Source organism: Nerophis lumbriciformis, linkage group LG26, assembly GCF_033978685.3.
Source record: "Nerophis lumbriciformis linkage group LG26, RoL_Nlum_v2.1, whole genome shotgun sequence".
In the NCBI taxonomy this organism is placed as follows: Eukaryota; Metazoa; Chordata; class Actinopteri; order Syngnathiformes; family Syngnathidae; genus Nerophis; species Nerophis lumbriciformis.
In genome coordinates this window covers 20,272,979-20,287,319 of record NC_084573.2, presented here as the reverse complement: position 1 = coordinate 20,287,319, position 14,341 = coordinate 20,272,979, and the positions used below count along the sequence as shown (strand labels likewise).

Genomic DNA, 14,341 nt, shown 5'->3' with positions numbered 1-14,341 from the left:
TAAGGGAGCAGCGGCTCGCAGACTGCATTACTCCAGCATCATTAAGAAGTACTGTGTCTCTTGGTCATGGTTGAGTGGCCTTCTCCAGAGTCGTACTGGTTAGCATCCAATTGGCTCTTATAAGAAGTAAAGGATGAAATAGGGGAAATTAGTGTTAAAAAAAAAGCAAAAAAAAAAAAAGCAAAAGCTGTTTACCTACAATAGTAAGTGCACACCCTCCTGGGAATTAACATGGTTTGCAATATGTGTGGTACAAAGTGGTGCTCATTTGTTGCTGGTTGTTGCAGATTCCTGTGATTTGGACTATAACCTTTTAGATGCATGCTCATGTAACCATCCAGCCTTTTTGTATACAATTCAACCTGAAGGCTTGTAATTTGGCTGCTGGCGTATGCGGGAACACATTGCGTAATTTCCTGTTGTATTATTTTCTCAAAACTATTGATAATGTACTTGCTAATTTACTGTTAATATCTGGTTGCTTTCTGTTATAACATGGTTATATATACACTTCTGTTAAAATGTAATAAGTACTTACTATTGTGTTGTTTGGATGATGAAGTTTTAGGCAATACTGCAAATTTGTGTATTGATCCAATACCAAGTAGTTACAGGGGCAGTATTGGTCATACCAATGCTGATACTAATACTAAAACTGGGGTAGGAGAGATCATAAATAGTGCGATCTCCCCGTCCTTGGCCAAGTGGTTTCTTCTGAAACCCGATCCGTTATGAGTCATTTGCACATGCAAGATGCTTTCAGATTAGGTCATGTATGCAATGATCTCTGCCGCACTGCTCAGGTGTGTTTGAAGGGCGCAGGGGTCAGCTCCCCCTGTTGCCGACAACCCCATGCTAGGAAACCAATAAGAAAGCCTTGAAACGGACAGACCACCCAACGCCGACCTACGCACAGACCTCGACTATGACTTAGCGAAAATAAATTGGAAATCCTTAAAGTGAACATCCGAGGATTACGCACCAATCTTGGGGACCTCTCCAACCTCTGCTCAGAGAAGAAGCCATGGATTGTCATCTTAGTAGAAACATTCTTGGACTCCACCATTCCAGACGGGGCAGATGAGATACAGATTCCTGGCTACTCACTCAGCTGTCGCAGAAAAAGCACTGGGGCGGCCGGAGGCGGTATAGCAGTTTACTGTCTAGAAGGTGTAAATAGTAAATGGGTTATACTTGTATAGCGCTTTTCTACCTTCAAGGTACTCAAAGCGCTTTGACACTATTTCCACATTCACCCATTCATACACACCTTCACACACACATTCACACACTGATGGCGGGAGCTGCCATGCAAGGCGCAAACCACGACCCATCAGGAGCAAGGGTGAAGTGTCTTGCCGAAGGACACAACGGATATGACTAGGTTGGTAGAAGCTGGGGATCGAACCAGGAACCCTCAGGTTGCTGGCACGGCCACTCTCCCAACAGCGCCACGCCGTTCCGCCGTGTATCCATCTACCACAATCCATCCAAACACCCTGAAGACTTCGAGCTTATGTGGTTCACTGTTGCTCTGAAGACCAGGATGCTGCTAATAGGTGCTGTTTACCGCTCCCCAAGTGCCTCCAATGAAGTCTTAGACTACCTCGACAGAAACACCTTCTCTGTTCGGAGCCCAGTCTGTAATGCTCATTGGCGACTTCAATGTACACTACAAAGAGTGCCTAGGGAGCAATGTCACAGATGCTGCTGGATGAGGAAACCCTGCAACTTGCCAACAGCCTGGGACGGGAGCAGATTGTCACTGAACCAACTAGACACAACAACATCCTACATTTGGTTCTATCAGACACTCCACCAACTACAAAGACCATGGCAAATGTTGGCTCCTCGGACCATAACCCTGTACATATACAGCTAAAAATACCAGTCTTCAGAGATAAGCCATACAAGTCTGAGTCTGGAGATATGACAAAGCTCAGTTCTGGGAAATGAGAGGGTACCTAACTTCCATGAACTGGTCTAGTTTCTTCAAGGAAGAAGATCCTAAAACAATCTGCACCACTCTCACTAACTTATTTTAAGACATGGCTGCTTTCATACCAAACAAGATCACAACCAGAAAGCCTGGGGATAAAGCTTGGTTTGACGAACAATGCAGAAGAGCAAGAACAATCAATTGCTCTACCGCAAGATGCGGACATCCAACGACCTGGCGTCAAAGCAAACGTTTCTGGAAGCAAAGGCAGTGTTCAATCAAACTGAGAAACAAAGAAAAAACAATACAACAAGAAGCAGTAAAAAGATCTATCGGACAAAGCACTCAGCTCGAAGAAATGGTGGGGCATTGTGAATTCACTCTCTGGGAGAAGTGGCTCTACGGACATACCCGTCATCGAAAATTAAGGTATCCCCCGTATCTCAGCAAGTGAAAAGGCCAACATCTTCTGCCAAACCTTTGCGGACAAGTGCACATTGCCTGGGGCATCAGCACAACCCAGCTTCAAAGCCCACCACCATCCTCTTACCTTCGCGATGTCCTCTTCAAACCCAAAGAAGTGAGGAACATCCTACGCAACCTAGACCCAGGTAAGACCAATAAACAATATGGTTTTAGACGAAACCACAGCAGAGCAGACCTCCTTACAGTTTTGTCACAGACATGGAACAACATCCTCGACAAAGGTGGCGAAGTGTACGCTGTTGCACTGGACATTAAGGGTGCATTCGACCAGGTTTGGCACAATGGCCTTTGTGCTAAGCTCACCTCAAAGGGCGTAACTGGAAGACTACATGTCTGGCTACAGAACTACCATCAAGGTAGGGCTGTGCGATATGGCCTTTCTTTAATATCTCAATATTTTTAGGCCATGTCACGATACACGATATATATAAATCTCGATATTTTGCCTTAGCCTTGACTTAACACTTGATGCATATAATCACAGCAGTATGATGATTCTATGTGTCTACATTAAAACATTCTTGTTCATACTGCATTAATATATGCTCATTTTAAACTTTCATGCAGAGAGGGAAATCACAACTAAGTGAATTTACCAAAACTGTATTTATTAAACAGTTATTAAGTAGTGGCACAAACATTCATGTCATTTCCAAACAGAAAGTGCAAGATTGTCAGAGATATTTTAAAACAAGCTATTAGTGCACTTTTGTGCATGATGTCACTAAGATGACATATCAAAACAACACTAAATTAAAGTGTACTTTTTGTACAGAACCCCACTACAATAGTTAAAAACAAATAAAGTGCACTTTTGTGCATGATGTCACACAAGATATTTCAATAACTGTCAAATAAAAATAAGCTGCATAATAGGAAATCAAATAGTGTATGTCCTTCGCTATGTGGTAGGTTCCTGCGGACGTTATCTCCTGTTGTTGACAATTTTTTGTTGATGTGGAAATGGTTGCTTCGGCATTTTGTGGGTTTGGCACTGAACCGAGATGTTGACATGCGGAGTTTCAAGCACTCTTCATTCTCTAGCGGGTGACTTTTCAAACGATGCTACATTAGTAGAGCTGCTACTTTTTGTAGCAACGCATTTGCCGCATACTTGACATATTACGGTTGTCTGTTCGACATATTTCCGCTTGAAGCCAAACCACCACCAGACGATGGACCCTGTGCTGTTTTTCTTGGGAATTAATTCTTCCTTCATTTGTTACCAGATTTGCACCTTCTCTCTCTCGTATTACCACTCGCACCGCTCCGTTAGCACCACAGCTAACGTTACCATGTCTCTACCTCTATGCTCCGCGAGGGCGTGTGACGTTGCACACGCGACAGTATGTGACGTTTTAAGAAGGTGTGCTTGTTTTACGTCTCAGTGAGAAGGAGAGACAACAGAGAGTGAGAAACGTCTAAGTGTAATGCCCGCAGCTAAAAGCAACTGCGTGAGAGCGCATACTCGAATATCACGATAAAATCTTTTTCTATATCGCACAGAGACAAACCCGCGATATATCGAGTATATTCGATATATCGCCCAGCCCCACATCAAGGTTGTGCTCTCTGGTCAATATTTATTTCCACTTCCCATCAACACATCTGTACCCCAGGGATCAATACTCGGCCCATTACTATTCTCCATTTTCTTAGATGATATTGTGGGACAGTGTGAGAACACCATATTCCTGTATGCGGACGACTCCACCATCTTCGCACCTACAACAACATTAAATGGACTGGAGGTAGCTGCATCGCTAAACAAAGACCTGTAGAACATTCGAAAGTGCAAGGCTATAATCCTGTCCAGGAAGAGAAATCCATCCCACCCAGATCTCTTCTTCGGGGCCACTAAAATCGGGGTCTGTGAGCAGATAGAGGTTCTGGGTCTTTGTATTGACTCCAAACTAATGTGGACAAGCCACCTGTCCAACATCTGCAAACGTGCTGGTCAACGTTTAGAGCGCTACGTAAGCTGGCCAACAAGCTTGACGCTACAGGCAGAGCCAACATCTACAAGAGCCAGGACAGGAGCATTACGGAATACTCCTGCTTAGCCTGGATGAATGCCGCTCAGACCACTCCCGGGCAGCTCGACATCATCCAAAAAAAGGTTCATAAAATCATTGGCGTGGATGAGGACTTTTCCCTACAGCAGTTCGCCATCAGCAAGGTGTGTCATCGACGAGCAGTTGCAGCAGCAACTGCCCTTTATAAAATGCACACCCCCAGCTGTTCTGCGGATCTTAAAGCATTGCTAGCCCCAGCCAACATCTCAAGTCGTATCACTCGGAGGGTACTACCAAGCCATGCCCTGGAAATCCCAAAGTCAAACACCAAATGCCTCGACAGGCGCTTTCTCCACTCTGCTACTACAATATGGAACAGCCTTCCCCCTGTGGTTGTTGGAGACATTACACCAAGCAGTATTCATGCCTTTAGGAAGAGGCTGAACAAACACCTCCTCAGTTGGTGACTGTAATCCCTTAAAGCTCAAGGACTTTAAATCATCAAACATACAGTTCATAAATACCTCTGAGTAGATGCTGATCAGTGATAGGTTCTTTGAATGTATTTTCTTAATCCTGTATCTGCAGAAGCGTGATAAAAAAAATAAATAAATAAAACTTTACATTTTCAAGATCATTGAATGATTACATTTTGTATCATAATTGTAATCAAAGAAAAACACTGCATGCCTATGTAACAATATCAATTAAATATTCAAATTATTATCATATTCCCTTTTATTGCATACAATGTTTGAGAAAAATAAAGTCAATATTGCAAAATAACTCAACATAAGCAAAAACTACTATTGCTTTTGATGTAAACCTCTTTCGTTTTTGCACTTAAAGCCCTCCTGTGTCGATAGACTTATTTCTTAAGTTCATAAAAATTAACAAAAACGACAAAAGAAAGATTTTGTGATGGTAATAAATATCGATCTAATCACTGTAGTACCGACCATACACCAGGGATATTCAACTAAAATGTTTTGGGGGACACATATCCAGAAAGCCGGGGGGCAGACTTCTGCCTTCATTAAGTCTTATTTTTGTATATTCCTGAGAACCAGTGGATGTTTGATTTGGATCTTTTTATTTTGTCAGCCATACAGGAGCATTCTGCTAGTTTTTAAGGACACACTGCAAAAAAGCTAATCAAAGATCATCTCTATGACAGGCTGAGCACTCTAGTGTTTTCAAGAATCTGCTGCAAAAATCTGAGCTCAAGTTATATGATCTGAACTCACAGGCCAGTTGAATAATCCAAATGATGAAAAAGAGAGGACCTAAAATGGAACCTTGTGGAACACCTCTTGTTTAACTAAGTACGTTGAACACATGACTACAGACTGCATCTGAAGTAAAGAAGCTACATCATTGTTACATAAATGTGTAAAAAAATATACGTATTTGCCATGAACAATATGACTGAAAGGGGTGCCTTGAGAAACACCTCTTTCATGTAAAGTACAAGTTTGGACCCCCGTGTTCTATGTTTGCTAGAAAGAAAACAAAATGCAAGGATTTGCCAATGTGTTTACAGGGGCTGGTCTGGTGTCTTTCTGGGACCAGATTTGAAACATTGTGTATTTGCTGCCATGGAGGCGAGGATTAGTGAAACGTTCATGGAAGACTCTACATTACGTTGACAATGCTGATGTTCACTTGTTGCTGTGAACATTTCGTGACACAGCTGCAATCAACATGCATTATCACGATATGACGATAGTTTGAAAGGCTTTATCGTCGGCCAAATTGATATCATTGTATATTGTCTATTCTGTATCGCGCAACCCTACCTACGGAGAGTCTTTAGTGAACTGAAAACATGTTTTTGGACCAGCAGCAACATATTTCTAAGATGAATTTGGTGATAATGAAAGGATTGGAGGAAAGATTGATAGTTTTGGAAATGGTTGTTGAAAAAAAGAAAAAACTATCTTTATCTCTAATATTAGCTGCGTTTTGTAGAAATAGTGCAACTGTGGTGACCTGAATGAAGTGGGGGTATAAAAAGAGGGTCAGGTTTATTAGGATGGAGTAGGTGGATTTAATACATGATGATATTTTCCAGACGGCAATGAACAAAGGTTTCTGCTGTGTGGAAAAGCGCCTTACGTATTTGGTGTAGGAGTGTATGAATGTTTTTTGTTCCCCTTATTCCAACACATATATTTCTTTCATTATTCCTCGCAGGGCGCAGTATTTCTTGAAGGTGTCACGGTGAAAGGCGTCACACAGGTCACCGCACAGCCCAAACTAGGCGACATTCAAAGAATGTGTCAGAAGATGGCCGATTGGAAAGAGTAAGAACCTTCTTTTGTGCTCTTTCTGCTACACTGGGAATAGGTGTGTGCATGCGTTTGCATATGTGGGTGGTTTGTGAGAGGCTCATTTCTCTTCACTAACCTCTCTCAACAATCCTGATAGTACTGACAGTTTGAAACAGGCGGGAGAGGCAGGAATAGATTTTTCTTCTAAGAGAAAAATGCAACTGCAGCTTTTTAATGAAATGGCAGAGCTCCTGCTCGGGTGCCTCGCTTCGTCTCAGAAGAGGGAACAATCAACACTGTCTCCATTTCCCACTGTCTTCTTTTACCTGTATGAGTGTTGCTATATTTTATCTTACGCTCGTCCAAATGTACTTACATGTGCTGTAGCAGGTGCTGAAAGTGTTTTTCCTCCCTCATGTACGCCTCGTCCCTTCTTGCCTGTATCTGTCTTCGTATCTCGTTAACTTGAGTCCATGATTACACCGTCAAAACATTGGCTAACGATACTGTCAAATCGCCATACGACGTCACGTGGGACGTCAGCAAATACTGTGAAATTCAGCTCAGTTTGCACCTAAAGAATTACCTCAACAGTTGTGTATAGCTTTGAGTCACAGAAGGATGCCAGTGATGGCAAAGTAGAAAAGTGTGACGATAACCATCTAACCTGAAATTAAACTTATTGTGATGTAGTGTAGCGACTGAAGCAATACATTTGCAGTTCACTTAAACTAAACCAATTTACCGCAAGTTATGCACTCGCAACTTTGTCCAATGACTGCAGCATCCTAGCACATTTTGGCCAATCTGCGTCATTTTTGCCAATCAAATTTAACTGTCTAATCAACTTATTTAATTTCGATTTCAATTATTGCTTCTCACGCTCATGAAAATATAATAATCGGAAAAAATTGTTTAATTGCATGCAAATCCCGGAGCTTTTAAGGGTGAAACAAATGACTGCGTATGACAACGTCTTTTAGAAGTTTGGAATCTCATAACTGTGCGTATAACATCATCTTCTATAAGTTTGGGATCTCACCATGCTTACTACTTTTTATTTTACACAGCGGTAATTAATAATCACTAAATTCATCAAAAAAAGTAAGGCATATGATTTCCACGTTGAAGTAACCGCGAACTGAGTCATATGACTGGCAAGTCAAACGGAAGACGCTGATAAACTCAAAATAATATCAGGGACATTGACATAAATATGAGTGAGATGCTGTCAATGGGCCCCATTCAGCAACCGTTCTTAAGAACAAATGTTGTTCTTAGGCCCTCTTACAAAGTTTTTAAGGAGATTTTTGTATTCACCAATGTTTTCTTAGCTGGGATTTGTTCGTTGGTAAGAACAAAATCTACGAGTGCTCCAGAGCACTCTTAAGGTGGCCTATTTGTTCTTAAGTGTGATAAGTTCCCTTACTTCTATTGTCTAATGTTAAATTAATATCATAGATAGAAAGATAGAGATAGATATAGATAAGACAGACAGTCAGACAGACATATAGCAAAATGAGCAATACATAGACATTTCAAAATACCGTACACACACACACACACACACACACACACACACACACACACAATCATCATGCTTTTGCTGCTACTGCAAGATGCCGCAGATCGTGCCCTGGGGAGGGAGCGCATATTTCACGACCATGCAGACCTATTTGCCCGAAGTGACAATATTTATTTGAACGCTTTAGGCTACCTCAGCAGTCCCCCCTTTCTTAAACTTACGTTTTGACATTATGTATTTCCCCCGCGGGATAATACGAATTTCTGTTCTGTAATCTGTTTGTGTTTTCTCCGTGTGTTTGATGTTTGGCTTTTCCGCCGGAATTGTGTCCTTATATGGGGAATTAAGGGCGTTTACCTACGCAAATTACAGAATTAAGGGTGTTTACATATGCATATTGGGGAAATAAGGGCGTGTTTCAATGCAAATTATGATAGACACGTACGCGCTAACCATTTGGCATTCAGCAACTTAAGAACAGCAGGTGGGAATAAGCTCGCCGTTTAAGAACACGTCATGAATTTGAATGGACTCCTCTGAGGAAATCACTTAGGAAGAAAGATAAGATGAAAAGTTAGGAACTTATTGCTGAATACTAAACTGTATGGAGCTTGATAAATGTACCGTATTTTTCGGAGTATAAGTCGCTCCGGAGTATAAGTCGCACCGGCCGAAAATGCATAATAAAGAAGGGAAAAAACATATATGAATATATATATATATATAAAAAACATATATATATCGCACTGGAGTATAAGTCGCATTTTTGGGGGAAATTTATTTGATAAAACCCAACACCAAGAATAGACATTTGAAAGGCAATTTAAAATAAATAAAGAATAGTGAACAACAGGCTGAATAAGTGTACGCCATATGACGCACAAATAACCAACTGAGAATGTGCCTGGTATGTTAACGCAACACATCATGGCAAGAGTCATTCAAATAACTATAACATATAGAACATGCTATACGTTTACCAAACAATCTGTCACTCCCGATCGCTAAATCCCATGAAATCTTCCCCCACGGTGTCGCCTCTGGTATGTCCTTTCTTTCTGCCGCTCGATTGCCGTTCTCTGCTGCATATTTCATTACGTCCAGCTTGTAATCTGAGTTCTGTGGTATTCCGCAGGTTTTGGTTCCTGAAAGATCACAAGGCTTCTTTCAGGAACCAAAACCTGCGGAATACCACAGAACTCAGCAAACACATTTGGGACCTCAAAGACAATAATGTTGAATATTCAATAACATGGCAAATTCTTGCATCCAGCACACCTTACAATAGTGGTAATAAAAGATGCAACCTATGCTTGAAAGAAAAACTGTTTATTATTTACCGTCCAGACCTGTCATCCCTCAACAAGCGCAGCGAAATTGTAACAGCATGCCGCCACAGACGGAAACACCTCCTAGGTAACACATGAGCCAATCACCACGCCCCTACACCAGCCTGTACCCACCCACTCTGTGCCCTATATAATCCATGGTATGTGAATGCTCCCATTAAAATCTCCTGATGATTGAGGGAACCCCCCCTCATGAAACAGGCCTGTAGAGATGAAATAGTCTTGTGATTTTTTTCCCACACATACATATATTGCGCTCTACTACGGTATCGAGCACTATTTTTTGGATAACCTTATTAAGACATATATATATATATATATATATATAGTTATACATATTTATATATATATATATATATATATATATATATATATATATATATATATATATATATATATATATATATATATTTATTTATATTATTTTTTTAACCCAATGCGGGGTTAAAAAGTTTGGGGACCCCTGGCGTAGATGTTTGTACACTTTCTTAATTAAACATTCCCTGTGCAGCTAGTAAATGTTTTATGATGCCGATACATGATCGTGTAATTATTAAGTTAGTGTTTTTTTCCCTATGAAGTTTGTTTTTGCTCTTGTCAGTGTCCTCAAATAAAACTTGTAAACCTCTGTAAATAAAGCATTTACAGGCAAATAAAGAACAGCTCGGTTCAGACTGCCTTTTCATGAAAACACCCATTAAAGCTTCCTATGTCATGAAGACTAAAAGCCGATAAGTGAAATGAATGCATGTTGTGGATAGAGAGGTCATGTAATGAATGGCGTTCTTTTTGATTACAGTTCTGGCTTTCCTGGTGCACAGCCCGTATCGATGGATAAACAAAACCTTTCTTTCCTGGAGCAAAAACCATACAAAGTCAGCTGGAAAGCTGATGGAACACGGTGAGTCTTTTACTTTTCTATAAAGTTATGCTGCTCTCTGCTAAAATGTAGGAAATATCCCAGTTGAAGCTTCTGTGGCCCGACCTCAAAAACATCTAGCACCTTTCTAGACACTCAAAGCACTTAACAGTGAGAACTGAGAACCCATCATTCATTTGCTCCACATTCACACATTGGTGGTGGAAGCTTAAAGCTCGAGATGGACAATACTTGGTTTTCCACCCATGGGAACAAATAAAGTGAATGTGAAGGACAGTGCTGACCACTGCTAGTCTGCACCATACTGAAGCAGAATGAGTCTAATGCCAACCAAGAATGTTAAAATGATCTCTAAACGGTGGACATGAATCCATGAAAATATGTAAAAACTCTTGATGGTGTGTTTGATAGAGAAGCAGCTGGAAGAAGATAGTGTGAAAGTCCAGTTTCCAATGTAAATGCTGTACATGTTAATTACATTACTTCATAAAACTACTGTAGTTGTTAGTAGTACATTCTTTTGTATTGTTTTATTATATTCATACAATAACTAGCATATACAGTTTGGTGTTTCCCCACAGAACTGTGATTTATTTTTGGTGGGGTTCAAGATGGCGTCATCATAATTTGTAGAGGCGGGACGTTATTGATTCTTCACTGCATCAAGACTGGAACGAGGACAATGTTGAATTGATGGACAAATGTTCAAATATCCATTATTTATATACTGTATGTTCACGTAATACAGACGGTTTAGCGTGGACACACACACAGGCAGGATAAGAGGATAAGCTATGTTAGCCGCTTCGTAGGTCTGGGCCAGGGGTGGGAACCTGTGGCTCTTTTAATGACTGCATCTCAGATAAATCTTAGCTGACATTGTTTAACACGATAAGTAATGAATAATTCCGCTGGTAATCACAATGTTAAAGATAACGTTCAAAATATTAAACATTCTCATGCATTTTAATCCATTCATCTGTTTTCTACCGCACCTGTTCAAGGAGTCGAATTAATGGTAAGAAGTATTTTATTCATTATTGGTTAGCTTCAGAATAACAATGTTATTAAAAAAGAATAAGAGACTTATCATACTCTAAAAATGTTGGTCTTACTTAAAAATGCACACATTTAGTTGTATTCTATGTTAAAAAATGTATGGCTCTCACGGAAATACATTTTAAAATGTTTGGCTTTCATGGCTCTCTCAGCCAAAAAGGTTACCGATCCCTGGTCTGGGCGATACGGCATAAAAATAAAATCTCAGATTTTTTCATAAAAAAATTTGATTTACGTTTTTTTTCCAAAATTTGCCCTACTTTAAAAAAAAACAAACAAAAAAAACATCTAATACAAATGACAGAGATAATTCAAAACAAGTTTTGCTTTTATTTGATCAAATGCTAGTAGTTTTAAATGACATTGCATCTTACTCTCATCAAAATTATGTTTTGTATAATGTTGTTCTTTTTAGACCGGATATACCTGTATATTGTGTTATTTATGCAATGATGTTCAAATAACTAAAATAGGAGCTTCCTCTGGGAAGCAATACTTCTGTCTTGAATAAAATACTTCAGTTAAGAAAAATGTAACATTGTACATTGCCATTGAGATTACTAAAGTGACAACTTAAAAACTTCTGTCCTGAATAAAATACTTCTGTAAAAAAATAAAATAGAGTATTATACATCGTATGTAGATAAGTAGGGATGATGTTTGAAACTGGTTCTCCCGGTTGTTCGTTAAGAAAAGAACCGATTCCATGGACTCAAATCCCTTTTTGAGAACCGTTTCCCGTTAGCGAGGCCACTATAGTAAAGAAAAAGAGTTGGTTCTTTATTCGAATCTCTGGGAACGAATCCCGTCCCACAGGAAATGCCCTGTGGCACGTCCCAGGAAATGACGTAGCTCAGTCATTAGGTGGCAGATACAGAAAGCAGCAACAACAATGGACCGGAAAAAACGCCTCAAGGCATGGCTTTATTTTACAAAAAAATACGACGAGGAAACGGCTATCTGCAATTATTGCCAGGCTTCGCTCTCATGTAAGGGGGGAAGTACAACAAGCATGTTGAAACATGTTCAGGCTGCACATAACCTGAAGGTTAGAGAAAAGTGTCGTGGAGAACCAGCGACGAAGCACGCCCCTCTTCAACATGCAGCGCCAATTCCAGTGATAGTGCTGGTGAGTAACTAACGTTAACTGTTGCCGGTTAATTTCCATATCTGCTCACTCGTAGCCTTTAGGCTAAAATAACGTTACCTCGTATGTCAATCCAGGATTGCAGTAATGTTAGCTAGAGTAACGTTACCTAAGCATAGTCAGTGGCTAACGGTAACGTTAACGTTAGCCTTTTTGTATGTGTCTGATAACGTTAACGTTATCTTGTAGCCTACACCAGTGGTCCCCAACCACCGGGCCGTGGATCGATTGGTACCGCACAAGAAATAAAAAATAAAACATTTTTTATTTTTTTATTTTTTTATTAAATCAACATAAAAACACAAGATACACTTACAATTAGTGCACCAACCCAAAACACCTCCCTCCCCCATTTACACTCATTCACACTCATTCGCACAAAAGGGTTGTTTCTTTCTGTTATTAATATTTCTGGTTCCTACATTATATCTCAATATAGATCAATAGAGTCTGCAGGGATACACACATGATTGTATTTTTTTAATGACAAAAAAATAAAAAATACCATACCATGGGTAACAACAGTCAATATTTATTTATTTTATTTTATTTTTTTAGGGGGGTAACAACAGTCAATATTTTTATTTTTTTTTCTTATAAAATAAAAGTGAGCTTTTGTTAAACCAAATATTGTGTTTTTTTCCATATACAACAACCTATCTGGATTCGATAAGAGAATCGATAAGGAATCGGTTCAATAGAGGATTCGATAATGGGCTCGAACTCGATAATTTCTTATCAAACATCATCCCTATAGATAAGTAATCAAGTAAAACATTGAGAGGACTATAGTTTCAGTAAGTGAAGTGGATAAATTCAGGCTTTTGTGCGTCCGTGCCTTTAAAAGGCGGTGTCTGTTGCCAAACGACGTGTGAGGTCAGCGCCCAGACAGAGTAGCATGAGCTCAGTTGTGTTTTTTAGCTTAGCAGTTTGTCGGCAGTTACAGCAGCTCTGTTGAATATTTTCACTGTATTGTGTTACTTCTGGTTAATACAGACATTGAATGTGCTGCCATGGCTGTCATATCTTCTGGTCCACAAATGGGGTATTGTTTGGATTGCAATCTGAAGGTTGTCACTTGAATTATTGATTTGTTCCCTCGTAGATAGTAGTAGTGTGTATGTGTGCCTGTGTTTGTTTGCTGTGGGAAGGCGCAAGCTACGAAAGCTCCTAAGGGCAAAATTATTAATTTTTTTTTTAAATCGTCTGTAACAAAAAACTTGAACATATCAATAAAAAGGATATATCACCCAGGCCTACCGCTGCTTTAAGCTAGTTTGAATGATGAGTAGTGAAACAAGGAAATAATAAATGCTCTGTACACTTCAACAGAAAGCTAATAGGAACCACATTACAGCAGAGAATAACCAGCTAAAAAGAGGAAATTAGCAAGTAGATTAATAAGTCAGTAGAGCTAATTATGGCCACAATGTGATGACACATCTGGTTGCAAAGTGTCTTTCCATTCTGTGGTTTCAGAAGGCACAGATATTAAAACAGGAAACCTGCTCGCCAAGTAGGGACCTTTTATTTATTTCATCAATTAGCAGGCAGCTACAGTTCTCATGTATTTTAGCCTTCAACATTTATATCTACTGTATGCTCTGTGCATACACATCCAACAACCGCAAATGAGATATTACCTCATATGTCAGCAGTCAAAGAAAA

General features: G+C 39.8%; 1 protein-coding gene across 1 annotated transcript in view; it reads left to right on the top strand.

Annotated features, from left to right (window-relative positions):
* The window catches only part of rngtt (RNA guanylyltransferase and 5'-phosphatase), a 246,934-nt gene that overhangs the window by 26,121 nt on the left and 206,472 nt on the right, over window positions 1–14,341 (top strand). Inside the window, exons 7-8 of the mRNA XM_061987246.2 lie at window positions 6,637–6,746; window positions 10,387–10,488. Coding sequence (XP_061843230.1) covers window positions 6,637–6,746; window positions 10,387–10,488 — 212 coding nt within the window. The remainder of the gene's footprint in view (window positions 1–6,636; window positions 6,747–10,386; window positions 10,489–14,341) is intronic.